At 48.3% G+C, this 26,808-nt stretch overlaps 1 protein-coding gene across 1 annotated transcript in view; it reads left to right on the plus strand.

Annotated features, from left to right (window-relative positions):
* BOC (BOC cell adhesion associated, oncogene regulated) overlaps positions 1-26,009 on the plus strand; it is a 113,307-nt gene extending 87,298 nt beyond the window's left edge. The window contains exons 4-19 of the mRNA XM_074973977.1: positions 4,156-4,302; positions 4,997-5,140; positions 5,671-5,964; positions 7,582-7,854; positions 8,481-8,770; positions 13,499-13,661; positions 14,787-14,897; positions 16,277-16,483; positions 17,063-17,244; positions 18,516-18,621; positions 18,944-19,066; positions 20,631-20,852; positions 21,195-21,403; positions 22,112-22,185; positions 23,413-23,606; positions 25,318-26,009. Coding sequence (XP_074830078.1) covers positions 4,156-4,302; positions 4,997-5,140; positions 5,671-5,964; positions 7,582-7,854; positions 8,481-8,770; positions 13,499-13,661; positions 14,787-14,897; positions 16,277-16,483; positions 17,063-17,244; positions 18,516-18,621; positions 18,944-19,066; positions 20,631-20,852; positions 21,195-21,403; positions 22,112-22,185; positions 23,413-23,606; positions 25,318-25,502 — 2,924 coding nt within the window. The 3' untranslated portion in view covers positions 25,503-26,009. The remainder of the gene's footprint in view (positions 1-4,155; positions 4,303-4,996; positions 5,141-5,670; positions 5,965-7,581; positions 7,855-8,480; positions 8,771-13,498; positions 13,662-14,786; positions 14,898-16,276; positions 16,484-17,062; positions 17,245-18,515; positions 18,622-18,943; positions 19,067-20,630; positions 20,853-21,194; positions 21,404-22,111; positions 22,186-23,412; positions 23,607-25,317) is intronic.
* Positions 26,010-26,808: the final 799 nt, after the last annotated feature.

Raw genomic sequence — 26,808 nt, forward strand, 5'->3', positions numbered from 1 at the left:
ATTGCCAAGGGAGCTGGTTTTTATTTAAAATTAAGAAGAATCTTGCTTTAATCAGAAAGTCTGTTTTGAGAAATTTCATGTCACTTTTCCAGGACTGTGGGTGGGAGAACCTTGGAGCCAGAGTTGTCTTTGCTGTTGGAGAGCTGGTATAAATCCCAGAGAATGAAAACACATTTTTCCACTCTCCCGGTCTGCCAAGGGAAGGTCATGTGTAGTCTGCGATCCACGAGCTCTTCTGATCCCTGCTCTCTGAGCTGCCTGAGGCTGTGCGGGCCTTGGATTTGTATTGGTTCCAAGGAAGAAAATAATTGTGTTTGTGATAATGGCACACTGCTGCGCAAAGTCGTGGTGGTGTAGGTCATACTGTGTTGCTATTACATTATGCTTTGAAGAGGCAATGTGGTCTCATTTCAATGCAGTGTCATGTCACTCTGAAGAAGTGTGTCAATGCGAGGTCATGCTATGGAAGATGCAACTTTAAGTATTGTTGCAATGTCATAGCATATTGCTGCAAGGTGCTGAAGATGCAGGGTCCTCAAAACACAGTGCCACTACCTACTTGACCTAGTGTCCCAATGCAAAGACGTAGCATCACCCCACAGCAGGTACTGCAACCAAATTCCTGAAATAAATGTTCATCTCTTTAACATTCCTGTGAGCTGGGCTTGCAGGACTCAGGAAACACTTGCAAACATTTGCTAGAAGAGCCATATTCTAGTTTACTTGCAGTTGGTCAAAGCATGGGTTGATTTCATCCACACTGTCTGGTCAAACTGTTACCAGGAACCAGGGTAGCTAGCACTTTGTTTAAAGCACTTTCAAACAGGTTGGTTCCCTAACTTGGTTTAAGGGCTATAGTACATGCATCTCCCTGCCCTATAAGTGAGTTGAGATGCACTGGCTCTCAATGCTACTATGCTGTAGTGCACATATAGGCTTCCAGGAGCATCTGCACTAGGAATGGGTTTGGAAATAGGTCTCCTTGGTTTATTTTTGTTTATCTTCTAGTCTTTGATGTTGTGGGTTTGGCAGTCCTGCCGCTACCAGTCTGGGACTGGAATTGCCTGAGACTCAGCTGCATTGCTGCTCTCAGCTTCTGAGTGGCTGGCACAGACCTGAAGCGTTACCTGACTCAGGCCATTTCACCTTGGTATCTGCTCTGAGTCTTCTGAGTAGTATTAAAAAATAGAGAGAGAGATACTTTCCTGCTTTCCATCCCCACCCCCAATGGGAGCAACGTGTAGATGGTTCATACTGAGTTCATCTGAGTCCTAAAGTCTTGTTACAGAGACATTTCCATGGTGAGGCAATGGCCTGGCTGGTGTGTCTCTGAGGTCACTGAGCTTTTCCAGGAAGGGTCAGCTGTGCAGGGTGGTGGAGGAGCAGGTTCTGATGAGAAGGGGTCAGTCAGCTCATAAAGACTAGCAGAGAGTCATTGCAGTGTTTCCATTATGGCCTCTAACTCTTTGCCTCATGTGGAGCTGGTTGAGAAGTGCAGCTGGAAGAACGTAGACAGCAGGGGAGGAGGAAGGTGGAGGACTGTACTGGCGGGTGGGGCGGGGGGGCGCATGAATAGCTCTGTCAAAACATTCTCTCCTAATGGATTTCTCAAATGTACCAGCAGGCAGGTGTCACGTCAAATGCCTTCCCTTTTGAAACCTGATCTATTCCTCTTGGTCTGGTACTCTCATTCTCTCTTAAAGGCATCCTCTGTTGGGTTTTTTTAGCCCTCAGGAATGTGGTGTATGTTCAGGGCATGGTGTGGGTAACTGGTTCAGCAGACAAAGGAACTTGGCCAAAGTCCAGTTCTTAGCCAGTCTTGAGAGCCTTTCTCCCTCTCCGGGATCTTTAAAACTGATTTTAATTTTTATGTGAATAGTTGCATGTAGAGACCAATTTCATTCTGTTTTTTCTGTGACCCCCCATCCCCTCCAACATCTCCCCAAACAAACTGGGGATGGGGGAACCTTAGGACACAGTAATAATCTAGTGGTAAGCCAGCCTGTGGCTGTCAAGCATTTGACTCGAGCAAGAATTCCCTGCGCGGAGATGCTTAGTATTCAGGCAACGGAAGAGTTTGAAGTGGTGGTTGTGGTCACAAAAGTGGACTCTGAAAATGATTTTTTCCTTCCTGTTCCAAATTAATTCTTCTCCATTTGCTTCCAGATCAAATCTTTCAAGTCTGCGAGTTGAAATAAGATCTTTTTTTCCCCCTCTACGCCCAAAGTTTGCCTTCTAAATCTCTTGAATCTATCTATCTACTACTATGCTCTCATCTGTCTAAACCAGTGGTTCTCAATCAGGGGTACGTAGAGGTCTTCCAAGGGGGTACATCCACTCATCAGATATTTGCCTAGTTTTACAACAGGCTACATAAAAAGCTCTAGCAAAGTCAGTATAAACTAAAATTTAATACAGACAATGACTTGTTTACACTGTTCTATATACTATACACTGAAATGTGAGTACAATATTTATATTCCAATTGATTTATAACTATATGGTAAAAATGAGAACATAAGCAATTTCTCAGTAACAGTGTGCTGTGATGCTTTTGTATTTTTATGTCTGATTTTGTAAGCAAGTAGTTTTTAAGTGAGGTGAAACTTGGGGGTACGCAAGACAAATCAGACTCCTGAAAGGGACACAGTAGTCTGGAAAGGCTGAGAGTCACTGGTCTAATCCATCTGTTTGGGATGTACAGCATGAGAGGATGCATAGCATTCATCACCATATTATCCAGGGGCTGAATAGTTAGTTTAGACCCACAAAGCATTGTCCATAGTAACCTTCACACTTGATCCTGCTCTTTGCCTTTCCCTGGTGTCAGCTAAGAAAGCTCTGCCCACTCCCACACCCGATTTGGTGCACAGCAGCTGTCCAGAGATGGCAATGTCACTGAGGACATGTGAGATGAGAGAGAACCCAGAACCCAACTTGAGTCTTTCACAGTTGTACAATTCTTCCCTCAGATGCACCCCAGCAAGTTCCTAGTGAAGTCAGTAGGAGCAGTGAATGCATAATTAGAGGTAGAACTGAATCCAGAGGAGGAAGATCTGGGCAGCAAATATTTTTACCCATTTCCAGCACCTTCCATCAGAGGATCTCAAAACACCTCACGGACATTAATGAATTAATCCTCACAGCCCCCACATTTTCTAGTTCAAGACCGTCCTCCCCACTTATGAGAAGGGGATGTCATTTTCTAACCGTATTTGAGGTGTTCAGGTGAAGTCAAAGGGTCATGATGTAATCCTCTCTTCTGTATTACCTAGCCTTTGAACCCTGTCTGCACAGGCTCAGCTCACAATGTTTGTGGTAGCTTCTGGGCAGCACGGCTACAGTTATGTTTGAAATGGCACTTACCTTTTGAATCTCAATTTTCAGTTGCTCAGTAAGTTACCTTTTAGGGCTGGTATTTCTCATGTTCATACACAGCCCAGGAACAGTTTATTTGCAAAGTTTCTTGATGAGCCCTTTTTGGAGCTAGTAGGTGATAGAAAGGAGCGGCGTTCTGATACCAGCCCAGTTCCCCTCATCGCTGAGGGCACCCCTTCAGTACCATCCATTGCCAAGATGCACTGAACTGGGTCCTGACTCCAAACCTGAGGTGGTAAAGGTCAGACAACAGGAAGAGGATACTCTTCACACCAAAAACAAGATCCAGAGCGTAACTAGCTTTGTGCATTCATAGAATATCAGAGTTGGAAGAGACGTCAGGAGGTCATCTAGTCCAACCCTCTGCTCAAAGCAGCACCAATCCCCAGTTTTTGCCCCAGATCCCTAAATGGCCCCCTCAAGGATTGAGCTCACAACCCTGGGTTTAGCAGGCCAATGCTCAAACCACTGAGCTATCCCTCCCAGCCAACTTAATCTGTATGGACATGGAAGACCTGCTCCATGGGGGTGTCAGGAAGCCGAATCAATATTTGTAAAGCTCTTTGAAGTCCTAAGGATAGGATAGAAGGGCCCAGTGTTAACTATATGCATTGTCTTGTTCCCCATCTTTGGAATCTAGCTGAATTACAAGTTTACGTACTGAATATACCTCAGGTTGTTGTTTTTTGTTTGGTTGGTTGGTTGGTTTTTTTTACTCCTTTCCATTAACTCCTGAATTTCCCACTCCAGTGCTAAGACTTACTGTCCTCTTAACAGAGATCAAAGACTTCAAATTTGATGGCCAGCATGTGATTGAAGTGGATGAAGGGAACACAGCTGTGATTGCATGTGACCTGCCCGAAAGCCACCCCAAAGCCCAGGTGCGCTACAGTGTGAAACAGGAGTGGCTGGAGGCCTCCAGAGGTGAGCTGCATTCAAGGAGGGGTGGGTCCCTCTTCTCTCTTTGCTACCCAGTGCTTCTGTCCCACCGAGCTCTGTCACGTCTCCATATCTGCTGGCTCTGCCTTTACCCTTCCCTCTAGCTCTCCAGTTCTGCAGAGAATAAGCCCTCTCTGCCCACTGCCTGATGTATGTCTCCCCCACAGCTGCTCCTTTCTGAGCTGCTGCCTGGTCTTTGTGATGTCCCCAGGCAGCCGAGCTGAGGGAGCCATGCTCAACAAAAATTTGCAAACAGAAAAAGGAGGGGGCATGAGCTGAATAAATCCTAAATTTAATTTTGTTAAAATGAATTATTCGCCCATGTGACTAGAGATGGGTTAGAACCAAAGCCCCGGCTCTGAACCCCTATGAACCCTTAGGAAGTTATGAAATCTAGGTCTGAATGTTGCCACTTGAGCCCATCTGTACTTGTGACCATTTAACTTCATCTCCCTCCTCCCCAAATCAGTTCTCTCCTTATCTCGATTCTGAGACTGAATCAGCTATTTCCAGGAGAACCCTGCCTGTGATGCTGATGTATCCAGCTCTCTTTCCCTCCTCTTTGCCCACCTTCTCCCTTTCCTTTGCCCAGGCAAGTTTGGAACCTACTCCTGAGATGTTATCTGGCTGGTAGAATAGCTCCTCACAGAGAAAGGTCCTCTCTTCTTTTCCCTTACAGACAACTACCTGATCATGCCATCGGGGAACCTTCAGATAGTCAATGCCAGCCAGGAGGATGAAGGAACGTACAAATGTGCTGCCTACAACCCCGTGACTCAGGAAGTGAAAACCTCCGTCTCCAGTGACAGACTCCGTGTGCGACGTAAGATGCCTCCCTTTAAACATTTTGGGTTCCTGCCCTCCAACCCATCCCCCTTTGCATGTGTGACGTTATCTTTGGCACCTCTTGACTGTTGAGTGTTTACTTGTGCAGCCCCGGTGTTCTATTATTGTAGCTTTATGTACAGACTGCCAGTATTCGCTCCTGGAAGACTTCCCTTGCAGCAGATGGTGAGAGGCTGTAGTTTTCCCAGTAGAAGGTCGAGCGGTCTGTTCTCTGTGCTGCACATGCATGCGCATGCGGCTGCCCTGTGGAATGGTTACACCCTCTGAGGAGCATGTAGACCTGGGAGCAAGGCTCTGAACTCCACTGCTTGACTGGGTCCTCTGCACATTGGTCCCATAAGAACTACCAAGTTTCTCAGCCTGTATGGTGTGTTCATCTGTCCTATTGTCTGGAGGAAGCAAGCATTCTTAGGGTGCCGCTGCCCCAGGTCAGTGCTCTGTAGAAGGCACTGTTCCCATTTGTAGGAGCTGCAGTGTCTGATTCTTTTTCTTCTCCCACCTCACCAGGCTCCGCAGCAGAGGCGGCGCGGATAATCTATCCCCCGGAGGCTCAGACCATCATTGTCACCAAAGGTCAAAGCCTCATACTGGAATGTGTGGCTAGCGGGATCCCGCCTCCCCGGGTCACCTGGGCCAAGAACGGCTCCAGTATTTCTGGCTACAACAAGACCCGCTTCCTGCTCAGCAACCTACTGATTGACGCCACCAGCGAGGAAGACTCCGGCACCTACAGCTGCATGGCTGACAATGGGGTGGGCGAGGCTGGAGCCGTGTTCATATTCTATAACGTTCAGGTGTTTGGTGAGTACTGCTGCAGCTTTCCTCGCATCTCCCCAGACAGAGCCTGAGCTTTCTCCTAGCACCTGTTTCAGGGAGAAATATCTGCCCCACCTCCATTATAATGTGAAGTGAACCCACACTCCTTACTGGTGTCTTTAGTGCCAGTTTTAGCGTGAGGTGATGGATTTGACCCTGGGGACTCCATCGCCTGCCCCTTTCACCCACAGGTTCCACTGTGATATATTTATTTAATTTAATTATTTATATTTTTGTCTTAAGGTACTCTATAGCACCCATTAGCGTAGTATCTAGCGCTTCCCAGGTACATTTAAATCTGCATGGGAAGGGACCCTAGCAGACTTCAGAGTCTGTGGATAAGGAGGCTCCATCTGAGGGAAGAACGGTTAGGAAGAGAAGTCCCAGATAATTCCGCAAAGCATTTCCCCCTTCCGACAGGCATTGCTAGAGAGCTTATTCCTTCACTCTCCCACTTCCCTGGTCCTTCTTGCATGAACAGAGAGCAACAATGTCCGAAGTCCGAAGGTGCAAACAATTCTACGTTTATTGGGGTAAACTTCCAGCAAGCTTAAATCCAAGTTCCTTTTTCCTTATTTTTGAATCCCAACTTACTTCCTGTTTGCCCCTAATTTATATAGTAATATTCTTAGCTATACCTTAACCAATATTCTACTGAAATTTACCTAACCAATCCTAACATATTGTAACATGTTTAGCTAACCAATTATATCCCACCACCTTAATTAGTTTACACCCAGCAAAATTAATTATACAGCAGACAGAGACCATGCAAATAAACAATAGCAAAGTGGGAACTATAATGACAAAATAATACAGAAGTGAGGATTTCACAACTACATCTATAAAGACATAAGGGTTTCCCAGCTGTGTCTATTGATAAGTGAGTTCTGACCAGACAGAAAACTATCAAACTAAATTTCCTTTTACATCTTCGAGGCTCTTCCCTTTCTCTGGAGGTGATAGATCAGATCACCTTCCTAACAGCCCCATATTGACTAGTTTGGAATGTGAGGATGTGACCGTGCGCTTCCCAGCTTATGGCTGCCTCTGCTGCTTAGCCAAAGGCATTGGCCTAAGAACAGGGCCTCAGACTGTCACAGAGAGAGAAGGCCCTTACACAGGTTCTTTCTTGTATACCTCTATTACTAGCTAAATGATAAACATATACCTAAATTCTTAAAGTATAGGCCTTTACAGACAGGCCTGAATAGCTATAGCCTAACAGGGATTAGCTGGGACTTGAACAGGTTTGGTCTGAGCCAGCTGTATTTCATCCAGGCGCTGCTCTCCTGTAGGCATTGGGACACCCTTATAGTGGCACTGGGGAAAAATGGGTTACACAGCTGTGTGTCATTGACATACTATTGACACTGGACATGTGGCATCTCACCACCTCGCTGAGTGGTCTCCTGTGGAGACTGGAGAGGAGAGGTGACAGGGTGGATCCCTGGGGGACCCCATCAAGAAGGAGGACTTTTCTTGGTTGAGGCTTAGTTTTCCAACCCCTCTTTCTACTAGAAGCGAATGACCAGTCATGGTAGTGCTGTGCTCTCTGCTAGAGCTAAAGCAAGTTGTTGTTTCATGGTTTTTGCTTGACAGAACCTCCCGAGGTCACCATGGAGCTGTCCCAGCAGATCATCCCCTGGGGTCAGAGTGCAAAGTTCACCTGCGAGGTGCGAGGGAATCCCCAGCCCTCGGTCATGTGGCTGCGCAATGCCGTGCCTCTCTCTTCCAACCACCGGTTCCGGCTGTCCCGGAAGGCTCTGCGGGTGATGAGTGTGGGGCCTGAGGATGACGGGATATATCAGTGCGTGGCAGAGAATGAAGTTGGCAGTGCACAAGCCATGGTGCACCTGAGGACTGCCCAGCCTGGTGAGTCTTCAGTAGAGTTCACAAGTTACCTTTCCGCAGACATCGGTGCTTTAATTCAAGGGACTAACGTACAAATAAGTCACTGGAGTGCGAAAGGGCTGATACCTCCTTTCTGTCCTGCTTGTGTTTCAGCTGTCCTGCTCTTCTAGCAGCTTACCTCCAAATTGCTAGGGCACCCCCAGCTGGCTCCTCACCGTAGGATCTCCATGTCTCCTGGTAGGAGCTGGCTATGTTAAAACAAGTGCCACTTGTCTCCTTTGAGTTTTATCATCACAGGAAGGTGTGGGGCCCCACCGGGACTGTCCGTGGTAAGAGGTGCACAGAGCTATAGGAAGCTGGCCTCTCTGCAATCAGCCCCGGTGTCCATGTGCCCCATTGTTATTGTGGGAGAGATGGAGGGGTGTGTTATAGGTATATGTGATGGAGAACGTCGTTCAGACAGAGTGAAACAGATGCAGCAGCCTAACAGCTCTTGAGAAGCTTGGCTATGGTTCCTCTAAGGTTCATGGCACCAGGGCTAGCAGGAGGATTGAGGCAGCTTCTTACTATCTCTGCATTTACTGGTGATATAAAATGGCATTTGTTCTGTCTGTCCCCACTCCCTCCACCCCCAATTCATATTTCAGGAACAACTATGAAGCCATGGCGAGACTCCAGGTCAGGCTCAGCTCAGTCCCCCACGCCGCCGTCCAGCGACAAGGCTCTGAAGGAGAAAGCCATGCTGCAAAGGCCTAAGCCTACTGCACTGGAAGCATCTCTCCAGTGCGTGACTAACAGAGGGCAGGTGTCTCCGGCCGAGGCTCCCATCATCCTCAGTTCTCCCAGGACGTCCAAGACGGACTGCTACGAGCTGGTGTGGAGACCGCGACACGACGGCAGGGCCCCCATCCTTTACTACACTGTGAAGCATCGGAAGGTACCACCATGCATGCTGCTTCCATGTTTCCATCACTGACGTTCTGTAGGTGAATTTGTGACTGCGCTGAGCAGTTACCTAACAGTGCATTCCAAGTGCACCCACTCACCCCATGGGGACAATCACTCACCCTTGCAATCAGATGCGCCTTATCTGCAACATTTGGTTTCTTCCTGCTTTTGTTGCTGGGATGTCCTAGGTTTCTGAAACTACGTCTCTAGGGAAGAGCGCACATTGACTCGCTCTGTAATGTCCTGTGTCTGGGCCAAATCACCCAATGACAACCGACTGCAAAGCCAGAGGGCACTCCTCTGCCACTCCTTGGTGCTATGGTAACATAAACAATAAATAATAACTTAAAGGTACAGAATGCAGGCAACAAAATTACAGTTCCTTTTCATTTGCAAAACCTAACAATGGTAAATGCATCCACCCCACTAACTAAATGGTGCTGTCCAACAAATAGCAAGGCTGGGACCTGATGTGCAGGATTGCTATGCTGACAGGTACGGTAGCTGTCCTAATAATCCTGAATCTTCAGGGAAAGTCCCAAACTACCTGTTTTTCTAGGCTTTCTCCTGAAAGCCAATACGTGACAAGATGGTGAGTACACAACCTACTTGGTGGTGTGGAGTGAGCTGTTATTGCTCTGGTAACTATCCTTGCCTTGTTTCAGGGATTAACCCCTTGTAACATCACAACATGTCTTTGACCAAACAAATCACTCCTGATGCTCCTTCTGGTGTGAATCCATTGCTGGGACTTTCAGACGGATAGGCCAGAGAAAAAATTCCACTGCTTGCAACCTGGAATGTTATTTTAACACATCAGATTATAAGTGTTAATTAATATTCAGAATGATGAACCTCAAATTTTCATCCTGAAACACAACTCCTGTTTAAAATGCAAATATACATGTTCCTTATGTTTGTGTGAGTTCAACTCTGGGCCGTAGATTTCGATAGTGCCCGATAGTGGGCTGAGGTGCTTCATTTTTGGGGGGAGGTGTCAAAAACTGCAGAGCCCAAAATCCAGCAGCCACTTGGAAATGTTGGGATGCTGTCAAGATAAAAATTCTCCCACCCACCCCCTTTTTTTTAATCAAAAAATTCCTTCCTAGTTTTAATAAGCTAGAATGTTGGGGGTATTATTTTGTAATTTCCGGCTGCTATTCATTTACTCATTGAATTTCCTTCATCGCAGACAGAAAACCAATATAGATTTCAGGTTCTAACATGCTCCAATTCTGATGTATTTGGAGGAATTCAGAATTTCAATTACATATATATTTAAAATGTGTCTATTTTCCCAGAAATGGTTAATTTCATGAAACCATTTCTAGTATAAGACTTTATAACCCCTGAGAACATCCTTGTGTTTTTTCCTAAACAAAGCTGAAATCTGGGGCTTGGGCTTTAACCATGTCTCTTTAAACAGCCATTTAAAATAAAGACGTGAGATGTCGACACAAGATCTAATAGAGAGAGGGGATAAAACCACTGGATCATTGAGTCTTTCCATCTGCAAGGGCAAGATGCAGCCCCCAAATAGCATATCCTGGAACGAAACCAATTCTGCACGTGATCTTAGCTTATGGGCTGCAGTTTGTTCTTGTTTTGTTTGTTTTTTCAGTGCTTTACCTGGAAGGTCATTAGGGCAGAGAAGGTTGCCACGGGTCACTGCAGTCTGCACTAACACATTTTCAGTGTAGTCCAAATTCTCAGTTGGAGACTCTTCCTTGTGCCTCTTAGGTCTCTACATATGGGGTTTAGCCCCATTAACCCTTACTTTACTGTCATTTCTATGACTGCCAACCCAAGGGATGTTTAGAATTAGGTTTTATAAAGATCCAGATTTAATTAAAACTAATATGAATAGAAATATTTGTGTGTATGTGGTGGTGGGTGGGAGGAGTTATTTCAATTTTAAAAAATTATGTGTATATGAGAGAGAGAGAGAGAGAGAGCGCACAAGATCTACTATGTTGGAAATCCATATACGTCAGAGCGGCACTAACCTAGGATCTGATTCTCAGCCATTCTGAATACTCGCAGTTCCCATTGACTTCAACTGGAATTGTGTGTGCTGAGTGCCTTTGAAATCAGGCCCTTTATGGTATGAGAGTGAAACTGACCAGTCAGCTGAAGGAAGTGCAAAAAAGTAAATAAACAGCACAAATTGTAAAAGCAAATAAGATTGTAAAGATTCTTTCTGTTGTGCTAACTTCAACTGCTATTAATGATCTAGAGACTTTTACAAACAGTATGCGATTTATATCCACCTACGTTTACCCACTCTATAGACAGGGGAGCAACTACTCTAGTGTTCTACAGCTTAAGGGAAGTCAGCTCCTACCCCGTCATTTATCTCTGTTTTTTATATTCTTCTTTACCCCCCTCCCCCTCCCCAGCTCCTGCTTTCTTGAATGTAACAGTCCTGAGGGACCTCTCCCTGGCCTCGCAATCCCACAGACTTTGTAATAAAAATAAAACAGGGTAGACATTAATCCGTCAGTGTCAAACACTCAGAGAAGATAAATTACATTGCAGAGGCTTGGCATTTCCGTTTCATCACGTTGCCTGCACTGCCACTGCTCCTCTCTATACAGCGTCACTGAAGTGTCCCACCTGCTTGCCTGCACAATATTATTCTTGCAGTTGCAGGTTCCCCTCTTTTGGTTGGGAGGAAGGAAAAGAGAAAAGCCCCATTCTCTCTCACACTCACTCACTCATATGCGGCATCTAGACCTGGCTGTTCAATTACACTGAAAGATGAAGCTGTGCTAAAAAACCCTTTGGAGGCCATGACCATATGCTGCATATTTCATGAAGAATGCTATGTTGAACGAAATTAAGGTTGCATGGTTAAGTTCGCAAAAGTCAGGAAATACCAGAGATCAGGCCACAACCTTAACTCTGCCCCCTTGTTCCTACATGTCTCTGTTCAGTGTTAAACTAGAGGGTCACATAAACTCATGTAATGCAATATAGTTTTAAATAGCACTGACTCTCTTTGCCATGTTCTAGGCAGTGTGAGAATGTCTCTCCTTAGCCATTGGCTGCGTGTTTCCAAGAAGCCTAAGGGAGTTAGGCACCCAACTCCCATTGAATTTCATTTGACAAAGCCCAGCCTTAAAATCTCCTTGTGCAGACAGTTTTGTTTTGTATCACTGGAGCTGACCCAGCTCTCTGATGTTCTCTTCCTTGTTGGTGCATCAGACGGGCCATCAGCTAGAGTGTATGCAGCACTGGGAGATGGATTTAAAATCCCACTTCTCCTGCTGAGGGTATTGCATTGAATAACACCGAGTCCTTGTTAATGGGCACTCCCTTCCTGCACTAGCAGGACAGGTGATTTTAAGGGTCCAAGGACTGTAATTGTTACTTATGTGCTGAGCTAGCAGGGGGCACTCAGCATTTCACACACTGTAAGGGGAAATTATTGCATGGTATTCGATTTCCCCTGAATTTCTTGATGACTGAGTAACAGATGTAAAGAGCTACACCCTGATATTTGGTATCTGAAGGCTGATGGCCATGGGGTAATGGCTTGTTGACACTAAACAGAATGGATTGCAACCTGCAAACAGATAGCTATGCACTCTAGCATGCAGGGGCTGATCAGCCAAAAAGAAAATCTAGGCAACTCGCACAGCAGGAAATAGATGATTGTGGGTAAAATCCTATTTTGAAAAGTGATGTAGGCACTTAGGAGCCTAAATCTCAGAGAAAGTAAATGGGACCTAGGTTCCTAATTCACTTAGGCGCTTTTGGAAATTATATCCTTTGTGTTTCAGTGGGAGCCTTCCCACAGCAAATATAAATGGCACTGGTTATGTTTGTCCAGACGCACAGAGCAACCGGACCCTTTAAATCAGAATGACCGTTGTTTTATCTTAAGTGAAGCATCAAAAGGAGAAAGAACAAAAGTGAAGTCACCATGAGAGAGCACACTGTGTGTGTGCGCACACAGGTGCGGTCTGACAGCCTGCTGAATTGAACACAAAATGGTAGACAGAAGAGTCCTTGGAGATTTAAACATGCAGTACTTGGGACAGAAATGCATAACCAGTACACAGCTAAATACCCTGCAGTATCTATTAAGGTGGGGTGAGACTAGAGCAGTGGTTCCCAACCAGGGGGATGCGTACCCCGGGGCGTACACACAGGTCTTCCAGGAGGTACATCAGCTCATCTAGATATGTGCCTGGTTTTACAACAGGCTACCTAAAAAGCACTAGTGAAGTCAGTACCAACTCAAATTTCATACAGACAAAATGAGGAAGTAAGCAATTTCTCAGTAACAGTGTTGTGACACTTTTGTATCTTTAAGCAAGTAGTTTTTGAGTGAGGTGAAACTTGGGGGTACGCAAGACAAATCAGACTCCTGAAAGGGGTACAGTAGTCTGGAAAGGTTGAGATCTGCTGGACTAGAGGGTGGATAAGCTGTAATAGGGTCAGAAGAGCATCCCGAGACTTGGAGGGTTATCCTAGACATATCTGAACCTCTGGGCTTTGCAAAATTGGGCTGGAAAATCGCACTCCTTTGCAGGAAGCCAAAAAATGGCTGGGAGAGACAAGTGAGACAAACTTTTTCAAACTTTCCATGCTTCGTTGCAAGTTTTAGCCAAAAGTTCAAGTTCATCCTAAAAGTAAACCAAAGCCAGCACCCTTCTTCCCCTCCCCCCCCCGGCCAGGCCAGTGATCTCTGTGCTTATTTGTTCTTCAGCAGATTATGAACTCTTCAGCCAACTGGACGGTCAGAGACATCCCTGCGACTCAGCACCGCCTGACCCTGACCAGGCTGGATCCTGGCAGCTTGTATGAGGTGGAGATGGCAGCTTATAACTGTGCAGGGGAGGGACAGACAGCCATGGTGACCTTCAGGACTGGTAAAGGTCAAATCTTTCCCTAGATGCTTTGGTTTAACTCCCTGCAGTCCCATCTCCCAGCCCTTGATAGCAGGCACCGTTCTGGAGTTAGCCTCTCTACCTTGTACCCTGCAGGTGACTTTTAGCCACGTGCTGTGTTTTGGTTCAGTGCCTGTCAGGTGGAAAGGCAGCTGCCCCCACGTTCAGAGTCGCCGCCCATTAGAGGAGAAAATAAGCAGGGTGGTAGACAGTGTGCTGACAGCACAGGATGGGCAGAATCAGGATTCCTGGGTTCCATTCCTGCTGCTGCCGGTCACTGGCTGGGTGACCTCAGCAAAGGTCTCTGTGGCCCAGGTAGGCATCTCTCTACCAATGGTTACCAACTTCTCAGGCTCAGCTAGTGGGGGAAATGGTGATGGATTTTTCAGGAAGAATTTAGAAATGTTTTTAAAAGGCAAAAAATGTTGCTGAACATTTGTAGAGAGTCACTTGGGCTTCACAACACCTCTGGGCCTAGAGCCTGTTTATCAATGCTTAAGGCCCTACTTCATTTGCGATATTGCGGAAATTGCGGGTCCTGTAATATTAGGCTTCCACTGCAGTTTTGATTGTGATTAGCTTACTTTGCACAGTCCACAATTTTGCATACATTTTGAGGTTTGTAACGCACACACGTTTCCCCACTAGTACAGTAGAACCCCATTTATTTGAGCTGATAGCGGCTGGGGCTCGGGCTGTCAGCCCCGCACGTTAATGTCTGTAATATAGTTGCAGCAAAATGTCTGGTTATAAAAAAAATAAAATAAAATTAGCAGGCATAACATCATAATTGAGTGTTTATACTGTTCCAGCAAATTTATCTTCAACAAATAGGTCTTTTCTAGCTTTTCCAAGTTAAAGCAATTCATGAAGGTCCATTATCACTTTTCTGCGATTTTCCATGCCTTGCCTTGCAACTCAGCCGCAATTATTTGACAATCATCCCTCAATACAAGTAGGACCTTATCAATGCTGTGAAATCCTTGGGTTCTGTAAGTGCAAAGTGCTACTATTCCCATGTAGTGGCTGCGAATTTCCAATGGGAAATAAACACCAGTGGATAACCGTCCATCACGCCATCTCTGACGTCATTTCTCTCTTGGCTAGGCCGACGACCAAAACCTGACATTGTCGCCAGTAAAGAGCAGCAGATCCAAAGGGACGACCCAGGCACTAGCACTCAGAGCAGCAACCCATTGGACAACAGCCGCCTCTCCCGTAAGGCCCTGCCTGAGTGGGGAGGGGGGAGTGCCGTGTGTGTTGTGGGGATCCAAGGCCAGGCTGCGTCGGGATCAGAGTCAGTCCCTGGGTAACATTAAGCTTAGTTTATGGGGTTTTTTTTGCTCATGACTAGTCGAGCACAGAGCATGTGTGTCACTCGCAGAACTGCACGCTTGTTCCCTTTTCCCATCCCCAAGGAGACCATCGGACATCTACCCTGCTCTTCAACTGAATTTCATGCTGGTGAAGGGTGCAGTATTCCCAGCCAGGGAGACTGCAAGCCACAGAACCAGTGCAACATGGTGAAGGGATCACATACATTTCCCACACCCCACACTGCCCTGGAGGGACCCCTTCCAAGGACGAGCTGGGAGTACCGGCTTTGTAGCCTGTGAGGTTCTTGGCCTCTCAACTGAGCCTGCTAACAGGGGGGTGTTTAGTGCCAACTCTAGGGATGGTTTTGTGCAGGGCTGGGCCTTGGCATTTTGTTGCAGACGGGAAACATCAATATGAACCCAGCCCAGCTTGTCCTGTTCGTCATGTCCTATCCCACGTTTGACATGGGTATTGTTTATTGGGGCCGTTACCCTTCCTATGAAGTTCTCTCTTAATTGCCTGTTTTCTCCTTTGTATTCATTCTTCTTCTCGTTCCCCTTCCTTCACTCCTGTTCTCTTTCCATGTCCTGCATATCCGCCCATCTTTTCCTCCGACTATTTTGATGGTTTTCCCTCAAACTTTTTTTTCCATCATGTATAATTTTTCCATGTTTCTCTGTTGTCTCATTTCACTCTTTCCTCCCCCCCCCCCAGTTGCTGTATCAGTCTCTACCATCTTTCTTATCACTCAGTGCCTCTGCATACCCCATCAATCAAACTCTCTTCTCTACCTCGATCCTGACACATGCACGCGCACACACCCTTCTCCCCAACACACAGCCCGTTTCCCTCTCCAGACACACAGGTATACAAGACCTCTGCCCCACCTGGCCTACACACATTTGCTTGAGGCTGAGATGGTCCTTCTCCTGGGTGGGAGCCATTGGCTGAAAGGTGCTCTTTTCTGACATGAAAGAGAGAAGTTCTTAGCTGCGTTGCCAGGTTGAGTGTGCTCAAAGCCAGCTGAGCCCTTATCAGCAGCTTTGTTGGAAGTGGTGGAGCGGGACATAAGGGAGTTGCAAGCAGAAGGTAGAAGGAGCTCACTGAGTTTTCAGGGAGCAGCAGGGGCAGTAAAGAGGAGGGGGCGGGATTGGTAGCACAAGGATGAGGAAGAGCGAGGGGGTCAATCAAACTGGTACCTCTGATCCACCCTAAATTTGCTTTAGAGAAGGAGAGGCAGAGAGAGAGAGGCATTTCATGTTCTACCCTGCTCCTCGCAGCTCCCGAGGCACCAGACCGTCCTACCATCTCCACAGCATCGGAGACTTCTGTCTATGTGACCTGGATCCCCCGCGGGAATGGAGGGTTCCCCATCCAGTCTTTCCGAGTGGAGTACAAGAAACTGAAGAAGTTAGGAGACTGGGTGCTGGCCACCAGCGACATCCCCCCCTCTCGGCTCTCAGTGGAAATCACAGGCCTGGAGAAAGGTAGGAGATGTGCTCCTCTCCCCTGTCTTTCTGTGGGACATGACAAATTGTCCTGCTCCGATATGGTGGTTCCCATCTGTTATGCCATGCTCTGTGCTGTGGCGTTTGAGCACCTTCAGTGACCTGGAGAAAGTCTTCCCAGTCCTTTCTTTGGACACGTGGGGAACTCTTCAAATGTTGCCCTGAATCCTGCTGCTGGCATGCAGAGATCGAAGGGGGTCTGGGCTTCTTTGAGATGGGAGAGGGATGGTCTTCTCCCAGCTGTTTCCTGTCAGGGTGGTGGAATTTCACAACTGTGGCCTGTGGACCATCCAGACAGCCTCCTGGGGAGAAAAAGTGGCCTTGGTCTGGGACACAGTTGAACTCAGGCCATTAGTTTCTTTGATGTCAAGGGCTGGGAGCCCCTTCTTTGCAACATCTCTCCATGCCATCCAGTAGGGTGGCGTGGGGCTGAGCTGACTGGAAGAGAGAGAGACAGACACAGCTTTCCTCTTCTAGGTGCCATGCTGGCTATTGGGCTTGCAGGAGGCACCAATCCTCTCTTAATGCCGTTGTTTCCAACCCATCTCTCCCACCTAGGCACCTCCTATAAGTTCCGCGTCCGGGCACTGAACATACTTGGGGAGAGCGACCCCAGCACTGCATCTAAGCCGTACGTTGTGTCGGGATACAGTAACCGAGTGTACGAGCGCCCCGTCGCCGGGCCTTACATCACCTTCACCGATGCCATCAACGAGACCACCATCATGCTGAAGTGGATGGTGAGGGAGAGAATCTGTGTCTGCAGGGAGGGAGGGATGGGCACTGGTTGGGTGTCTTAGAAGATAACATCTCAGGTAGCTATCGGATCTCACCAGCCACAGCAGGCTAGGCTTCCCCAGAAGTTGGGTGGGGAAACTCCAGTCATCTAGGAAGTCCTGCTGGTGATGCATTAGAGTACTCTCCTTCCTCGGTACCAGTACTGACGCAGTAACCCGCGTGGTGCTAGGGGATGTGCACCTAGACATGTGGTCTTCCAGGGGGGATGTGATGCTGGGGCCATGACCATTTTGCTCAACGGTTTCACGGAAGTGGGGTTGGTAAGCTTGCTTCCCTAGCCTAATTCCTGTTTGATTAATTAGTGCCTCCTTAAATTTCCCTGCAGTTTCAATGGGATACACTGTTCATCTTCACTTCCCGTGCTCATCTGTTGGGTGGCATTGCTGGGTGCTGCTAAACAGCCTCTACGCTCTGCCCCAGAGGTGGCTTCTTCTCAATTTTGGGTGGGATCCTTCAGGCTCATGGATGCTGTCGAAAGGGCCGTTATTTATTAATCGATACACATGAATTAACAAGGGCCGAGGATGGCATCCTCCTTTCCTACCTGCATAGATCTAAGGGCTTCCACTAGCCCAGGGTGAGCCATAGAGATGCTTTCTCCACTTCCCAGCCAGCATCTTCTGGCCACAAATCCCCATGGGGCCTCTGTGGCAGCGTTTCTACTGTTGGCTGCTTTTCCTTTAAACATGGAGATCATATCTGAAGGGGGCTGGATGAGGGCAAGGAAGGTGAGGTCTCACCCGGCTCTGTGATGAAATATCTTGGGGAAAGCCAGAAGGAGCTGATGGCTAGTGGCTGTGCTGTCAGCCAGTGGGGTGAGGAGGAGAGGTCGGTCGCTCTGTCTCTCTCTCCTGTATGTGGCATGTGACCACTGGATCATTACACGATGCAGCTTGTACAGGACATCTGAGCCTTAGTAGGGTAAAAACGAAGGTCATCAAATCTCATGCATGGCCAGGCGCATCACTGTTGGGACTGGGGGGTGTGTGTCTGCTGTTCCTGGCAAATCCGATGGCATCCCAGCTGTTACCCGGGCCCCAACGGAAGGGCAGCAGGTTGGGATATGATAGCGGGCTCTCTTAGGCCTCCTAGAGAAGCCCCTATCCAAGGGCAGCATGGGGAGATGGGAACATCCCTGCGGCTCCTCTCCAGCGAGAGGTGGTTTGATCAGCATGGACACCTCTAAACGTTGCCTTCCCCTTCATCTTTGCAGTACATCCCAGCCAGTAACAACAACACCCCCATCCATGGCTTTTACATCTACTACCGCCCCACTGACAGCGACAATGACAGCGACTACAAGAAGGACGTGGTGGAAGGTAAGAGGCGCAGTGCAACTGGCTCCAGCTGCCATGTGCTGGGTGGTTTCTCCATTGAGAACGTCTGTTGGCAAGAAGGAGCGGCTATCGTGGTGCCTAGGAGCCATGTCTGCCCAGGCACAGCCCAGCTGAGGCTCTGTCCAGCACGACAAGGCGAGGTGGCGACGGGAAGCCTGTGTCCGGCGTACCCCTTGCCGGAGTGCAGAGACAGGATTAGTGAGTCCGATTTTGCCAGTGGCCTTTGGGCAAAGGCAGTGAGGCTTCGCTTGAGTTCTGGGGCAGGGAGCTAACGGAGCCGTGTGTTCATTCCCCCACCCCTCAGGGGACCGGTACTGGCACTCCATCAGCCACCTGCAGCCAGAGACCTCCTACGACATTAAGATGCAGTGCTTCAACGAGGGCGGCGAGAGCGAGTTCAGCAACGTGATGATCTGCGAAACCAAAGGTATCCAGCTCCTCTGGCGGGTCAGCAGCCGCCTGCTGCCCCCTCGTTCTTTTTTCGCAAAGCATGGGGGTGATTCGAGGCCTGGCCCAGAGGAGCCAACAGTCTGGATTAAAGATGAGAGATGAGGGGCGGAAGTGAGGAAGGGCAGGGTTTGCAGGTGATGCCATCACACTGGTATTAGGTCTGTGCACAGTTCAGTGGGTTCAGCCCCATTGGGCTGGGCACTGTACACACATGGCAGGAAGAGACAGTCCCCACCCCTAGTCTGGGTTAACGGCGAGATGTAAGAGGTGAATGAAACAAACAAGCAGTGGCTTAGGGGGGCTAGGAAGCGGTCAGGAGAATAACAGCACGACTTCTGGTCAGAGCAAACTAACTCGCTTGGTGTGGGCCCTGTGGAGGAAGCCTTCAGCTTTCAGGAGGATTTTCATGAGGGGAGGTAGAAGCTCAAGAGAGCAGAGTAGCGAGAGGGGGCACCATGCACAGAGAAAGCTGATCAATCAGGCAGCCAGGCTGGCATCAGTGGTGGGGCTGGCACACGGTGAGAGGAAAGACTGGCCAAACAGAGAGGAGTTGTGTAGGGTGTGCAACGTGAGGTCAAGAGGGTTGCACTTAGGTGCAGTGGAGAAAGCAGGGCCAATGGAGAGAGTCCAAGAGGTGGCTCTTGTGTGCCGTGTGTGGGGAAGCAGAATTTAGGGGCTCGTTTTGGAGGGGTTGGGGAGGGGCAATATGGGTGCCAGGGAGAAGGCTGTAGTGATGAAGCTGGAAGATGATCAAGGCCTGGAAGAGATTTTGCTGTCAGGTTAGAGGAAAGGGGCTGGCCTTTTAAATGGCTGGTGTGCAGAAAATGGCAGGATTTGAATGCAGCTTGGATGTGAGAGGGAAGGAGCCAAAGATAATGCCCCGATTGTGGAGCCGAGTGCAGAGAGGCTGGTGATGGTGAGTGACACAGAACATGGGAAATGGAGAGGGTTCAGGGGGAAAGTCCAGCTTCACTGTTGGCTATATTAGCTTTGAGGTGCTGGTGAGACATCCAGGAGGAATTATCAGAAGAGACAGGCTGAGCTGCAGGATTGGATGGAGGGAAGCAGCTCAGGAGTGGAAAGGTAGCTGTGTGACTCATCTTCACACTTAGCAGTTGAAGTCATGTAAGCAGATGAGGTTGCTGAGGGAAAGGGTGTAGTGGGGGAAGAGAAGGAGACCAAGGGCTGAGCCCTGTGAGACCTCTCCGTAGAGCAGGAGAGTGATAATTACCTCTGCCTCCCTTAAAATTCTCCTGCGGCTCTTACTGGACACAGGAGTCCCCTTCGCTTCCTCTCGTGAGCTGCTGGGTAGTGTTTTGGGGTGATGGGAAATGGCTGCCCTGTTCTATCCCAGCAGCAGCTACATTTCCATGTAATATGATTATTATAACAATCAGTAAGGAAGGGCTCTACCCACCAAGCCACGTGGACCTAGAGAGCCGGTGGTTCTGTGAACCATACACAGTGTGTGCAGCCCCCCTTTAGCTGCCTGTTGTCTTGGGTGACATGTCCGCTTCTAACTCCCTGTCTTTCTGTTGTAGCTCGCAAGTCTCTTGGGCTGCCTGGGCGCCTTCTGCCCTCAACGGTGCCCCCACAGCAGCATCCAGCGCTTAGTGGTGGGCACAGCGGGCTGGGGACTGGTGCCATGGTGGCCCGCTCCAGTGATCTGCCCTACCTGATCGTAGGGATAGTGCTGGGCTCTATTGTCCTCATCATCGTGGCCTTCATCCCCTTATGTCTGTGGAGAGCCTGGTCCAAGCAGAGTAAGTGGCTTCACTCTGAAGAGGAAGGAGGGTGCTTGTTGGGTGCTGGTGTCCCGGTTAGAATAGTTGAGTGGGAAGATCCTGGCTATACTGGGGAACAAAGTCCCCGTGAAAGCTTATGCAGGTAGAGGCCCAAGCTTTCTCCCTTGTCCAGTTTGTCAAGCCAATAAAGAGTCTTGAATTTTTGAGTCCATCAGGCAGAGTCCCCCCTCCAGTGGAAGGGTTGGATCACTGGCAGGCGTGTTAGCAGGTGGTACAGCCCAGTGTGCCCACAGGATCCTTGCAAACAACCAGCAGTATTTCGTCTTCTCTCTCAGCTGCCTTCTTCTTCTCCCTCTTCAGAACAAACCATAGACCTGGGCTTCTCTGGAACGAGGCTGCTGGTGTCCTCCTGCCAGTACACCATGGTGCCCCTGCCAGGGGTCCCCACTCCTCGAGCCAACGGGCAGCCCTATGCCAACGGTGTGCACCTGAACGGCAGCTGCCCCTCAGGCGGGACAGGCTACCTGAGCACAAAGTCCCGAGACTACAGTCCAGATGAAGTTCAGCAGGTACCTTCTCCCCCTGTGTTAATAACCAGCATGTTGGGGGCTGGATGATGGGGGTGTTTCAGTCAAGCCCGGTCTGGCCCATTGGCTACTTGGGTTAGAACTTGCTCTGAGATTTCTGTCTCCAGTCACTCCCTCTCCAGAGCTGGGGTACAGGTTGGGGGAGCAGTTTGCCAGGCACAGTGCCCAGTTAAAGGAGGCAACATGGGCAGGTTGGGAAGGGAAGTCCAGTTCTAGTTAACTTTGGATGAAAACACTAGGCCCCTGTGCCACGGATCCTGAGTCATGGGCAGAAGGGGAATAGGGATGGTCTTCGTAGCTCCAGTGATTAGACAGAGGGGTCCCTTGAGAGGCCGGCTGGAGAAGTTAGCAAGAGATCCTGACTTCCTATCAATAAGAGCTCCTGGCCCAAACCCTGGCAGGGCATGCTGGGATTGTACAGGGGCTAAGACATAGGAGACTCCAGCCCACCAGTGCTCTTACAGAAATGTCGTTATCATCTGATGGTTCCATGCCCAGTGTGAAATGAGTTTGTTGGTGCTCAGTCCAGTTCGCAGCAACAATTCTACCCTCTCCCTTCGGGAGGCAGGTTCATCACTGGCTGCCTCCATTGCACTGGTTCTGGAGTCCAGACCAGCCTCCACCTCTTAAATCTGGCTTGGATTCTTGCTCTTCTAAGATGCTTTTTCCTTTTTCTCCTTCCAACCACAGGATGAGACCAACACCTTACTGCAGGGGAGGGTGCTGCAAAATGGGACTGTCCAAGGACACTATCCAACCTCCAGGTAAGCTCTGGATCATGGGACTCCGATGAGGGTTGTGCAGACATGGGACTTAGCAATGGAAAAGAGCTAGTTAGGTCAACTTCTCTGACGTGCAGGATCGTTCCCACAGCCTATCCTCCAGGGATCTCCCCAGTCTAGTTTTAAAGTCCCACCCTTCTCCCACCACCCTTCCCTTGGGAGACTAGTCCACACCCTAAAACATCTCACTGCCTTCGTTTTTTCCAGTCTAAATTTTCTCTCTCTGAATTCCATCTCATCCCTCCTAGAATGTGGAGTTGGCCGGGCCGCATTTTAGAGATGGCCAAGACCCACTTCTCCCCCTTTTTTGTGTCCCGAATGGGGATGGAGACTTAGACAGGTTAACAGGATTAATGCTCACATCCACAGTGTTGATGAACTTCCTCAAAAGATGCCATCGGTGCAGTTCTAGCCTCACTGTAGCAATGCAGTTCACTGCTCAGATGTCAGATTATGGTTTCTATCATCCGTGACACTACCTGTTCCTGCCATCTCCTCTCAACGCCCTTGTTGACCAGGCTGTGACCAGAGCAGCTTCGAAGACTCCAGGTTTTACATTAAAGTTAGAACTGGTTGCGAATGATTTTTTGAGGGAAAATTCCATGTCTGCAAAAATCAAAAATTTCCCCTTGTTTCTGGAATATTTCGATTTTGCGTTAGAATTCTTTGTCTCAATTGGTGATGAAATTTTTTTCAAAAATTTGCATTTTTTTGTGGGAGGGAAATTCAGTTTTTCCATCCAGCTCTAATAAACCCATTCCCCCACAAACACGCCCTGAAATAGAAGGACAGGCTGCACTTAATGTATCTGAAACCAGACGTGGGGCCTCCCAGCTCTTGAGCTCACTCTATTGTTTTGTGTTGTGTCTTTAGCCAGATGTTGGTTTATCAGATAAGGGTGTGTATCTCTGCCTAGTCTTCTTGATGTTCCATGGGCATCTCAATTCCCACCCCCTAACACACACACACATTCTTCCCCCATTTGGGAGTCCTCACTTTGTTATTGCATGAGGCTGATATTGTATTGAAACGCAGCCATATGGAAGGTGACATCCAATTCAGGTCCGCTGTCCACCGAAAGGGAATCCTCTCGTAGCCCCTTCAGTTGGCTGGAATGCACCACTCACCATGTCCCTCTAACAGACTTCTGGGAAGGAGTATTTAGAGATGGGTACAGACAGTACCAACCCGTATCTGTCTTTCTATCAGGCTCTCTGATGCTAGACCAGAAGACAGTTCCTTCCTCTGTAGCCTCCCAGATGACTCCACCAACCAGCTGCTCCAGCCGCATGATGATTGCTGCCATCTTCAAGAACAACTTGTTGGCCTATATCACCCAGTGACAGGAAGCAAGATGGGAGGCCCCAGCCTGGAAGCCCTGCGAGATCCCACATTCCACAGAGGTCAGTGGGCAGGAGAGCTCAGTGCTTGCTGCTGCTATACTTGTTTAGGTTGATCTTGGAAGAAAAGTATCAGTCTGGGAAGACTTTTCCAAGGCTCTTGGAGGGCAGGGCTGGAGGCTCTTGGAGGGTAGGGCTGGAGGCAAGCTATCATTTTTAATGCTCAGCATTGTTGTGCTAGAGCAGTCTTTGAATGTCACAAAGGGCATAAAAACATAAGAATGGCCATACTGGGTCAGGCCAATGGTTCAGCTAGCCCAGTACCATGTCTTCCGACAGTGGCCAATGCCAGGTGCTTCGGAGGGAATGAACAGAACTAGGCAATTATCGCATCATCCATCTTGTCATCCACTCCCAGCTTCTGGCAGCCAGAAGCTTAGGGACACCCATTCGTGGATGTAACCTTCACAAACGTATTTAAATCTTTTTTTGAACCCATTTATGGTTTTGGCCTTTTCAACATCCCCTGGCAACAAGTTCCACAGGTTGACTGTGCGTTGTGTGAAGTACCCCCTTTTATTTTTAACCCGATGCCTATTAATTTCATTGGGTGACCCAGTTTTTTGAGATCCCTTTGTAACTCTTTGCAAGTCTACTTTGGACTTAACTATCTTGAATAATTTTGTATCATCTGCAAATTTTGCCACCTCACTGGTTACCCCTTTTTCCAGATAATTTATGAATATGTTGAACAGCACTGGTCCCAGTACAGATCCCTGTGGGGGCATCACTATTTCTCACCATTCTGAAAACTGACCATTTATTCCTACCCTTTGTTTCCTGTCTTTTAACCAGTTACTGGTCCATGAGAGCATCTTCCCTCTTATCCCATGACAACTTACTTTGCTTAAGAGCCTTTGGTGAGGGACCTTGTCAAAGGCTTTCTGAAAATCTAAGTAAACTGGATCACTCTCGTCCACATGTTTGTTGACCCTCTCAAGAATTTTAGTAGATTGGTGAGGCAAATTGGTGAGCTGTGTTGACTCTTTCCCCAACAAATTGTGTTCATCTATGTGTCTGATAACTCTGTTCTTTACTATAGTTTCAACTAATTTGCCTGTTACTAAAGTTAGGACTACTGGCCTGTAATTTCCAGGATCACACAGCAACGTGAGGGGGCCAGAATAGCAGGTAGAGACCACAAAACTGGCCCAGCATACTGGAGGATGGGGCATTTATTTGGCGGAATAGGGGTTCCTAGCACCCGCTGATTCTCATTGCTCTGAGACCTTACACCCAGGGAACCAACTGGTCTGCACGATGGCAGGTACCTAACCTGGCTGGAGATGTACCTGAGACATGTACTCGGCCACTGCGGTGCCTTAACCCTTCCAGTGCTTGCACTTTCCAGGCTGTCAGTCAAACAAGTGCATGGGAAGACACACGTAAGTTCACAGTTCATGAAAGGTTAGAGTGATCCATTCCGAAGGGGGCTGATCCACTAAACAATTCTTCCTGGTGGGGGAAACAGGTCAGTCAGTGTCAGGTGCCCTAGGACACTGTTACTTTGGTACCTGCTGCCATGTCTCTCTCTGACACAGCTACCCGCATAGCAACTGTGTTGAGAACCAAGCACCACACCACTTTCTCTTTGCCAATAGGATCCGTTGTTAGAAGGTGGTTTGGAGGTAGCAGCTCTCCTGGCACGTCCATGCACTGGTCAAAGCTTTGTTTTCTTTGGTTGTAATTGGTTCTTGCTCCCCTCTCTTCTCAGGTACCCCTTGCTGCCTTGGCCTGGTGCCAGTTGAAGAAGTAGAGAGGCTAGATTGCTGCCAGCTCAGAGGAGAACGGTGTCCCCAGAACCCAGCCATCACTTGTTTGGGGCAGGACCCAAGGAGGCATCTGCGCAGCAGCCCTCCAAGGCACATGCCCTTTGAGACTCCTCCTCCTACCAGTTAGGGACAAAGCTGCCTTTGCAAAAGACTATTGTTCTAAAGAGAGAGAGACTGGGTATTTATTTTTGTATAACAGCCTTATTTATATATTTATGCATTTGTAAATAGATGTATATGTGCCTTTTATAATGCTATTGAGACAGAGGGGAGCCTGTGCAAGGTAACAGGAGGAGACAAGAAACTGGGGCATCTGCCAGCGATGGCATCGGGCTATTTATCAGAACACAGCCTAGGAAAGACAGCCTTCTGCTCAACACAAGCACAAGAGACATCATAGGACATTGGGCCAAGCACAGCTGCGAAGAGGAGACTGGTCTAAGGTGTATTTTTTTGCAGCAGGGACTAGGTGAAAGATCAGAGTGCAGAAAAGAGGGTCCCTTTTTCTCTCCCAGCCGGAAGGGATCTCCTGGCGACGTGCCCCTCAGCATGGATCGAAATCATGTACAATACATATTGGCATCAACAACCCTTCACATACTCGCCATCTGTAGTAGCATATCTGCAAAGACAAACCCCTGCTTTAACAGCTAAAATAAAGGCTTTCGTCTTCTCTGTGGTCTGCTGTATGCTAAATACTCCTATGCTGAGCCCAGTCTCCTCCCTTCGCAAGAGCAGGGGAGGGGGGATGTTTTCCATGAATTACTGCTTTACACAGGGCCTCCAGCTGGTTCCTCTAAATCCAGGAGTCAGCAGAAGAGGTGAGGCCCAGACAGAATGCCCATTGGGGGAACAAGGTCGGACCTTTGAACGAGCTGGAGAGGTGGGGGTTCTATCTCCATCTTTGTGAACAGAGCTGCACAGAAAAATGTGTCTTTTGTGCAGACTCTCCCTGTTTTCTTTTTCATTTTCCTTATTTCAAAAGCCTTTAGCATCTGTGTCCGTAGGTAAAGGTGCCCCTTTGAATGGTAGCTGAAGGTGCTCGGCACCGTCCAGGAGAGGGCCTTTAGGGCACAAGCAGACAGTACAAGAAACACTAGCTGTATTGTGATGGGTGCAACTGCACTGCACCTGCCCAATTGGGATCTTTACTGTTCTTCATTTCCGCTTGCTGACTCCAACTGCTTTACGTTATTTAGGACTGAAGCGTCCCACGCTCTGTTCTGTCATGCTGTTGCTTTGCTTCCCCTCCAACCTGAGAGTTGTTCGCACGTTTGATCCTGGTTCAATTTACACAAAACACCTCACAAAGAACAACCTGGAACAACCGCAAAAGGGGCAGAGAGCCCGGGAGGGTTGGTCGGTTTAGTTTAGTTGGTTCAAAAAGGGCTCTGGACCACTAATGTCTAGGACTGGGCTACACCTGCCTTAGA

The sequence above is a fragment of the Natator depressus genome, chromosome 1, assembly GCF_965152275.1.
Source record: "Natator depressus isolate rNatDep1 chromosome 1, rNatDep2.hap1, whole genome shotgun sequence".
Classification (NCBI taxonomy): domain Eukaryota; kingdom Metazoa; phylum Chordata; order Testudines; family Cheloniidae; genus Natator; species Natator depressus.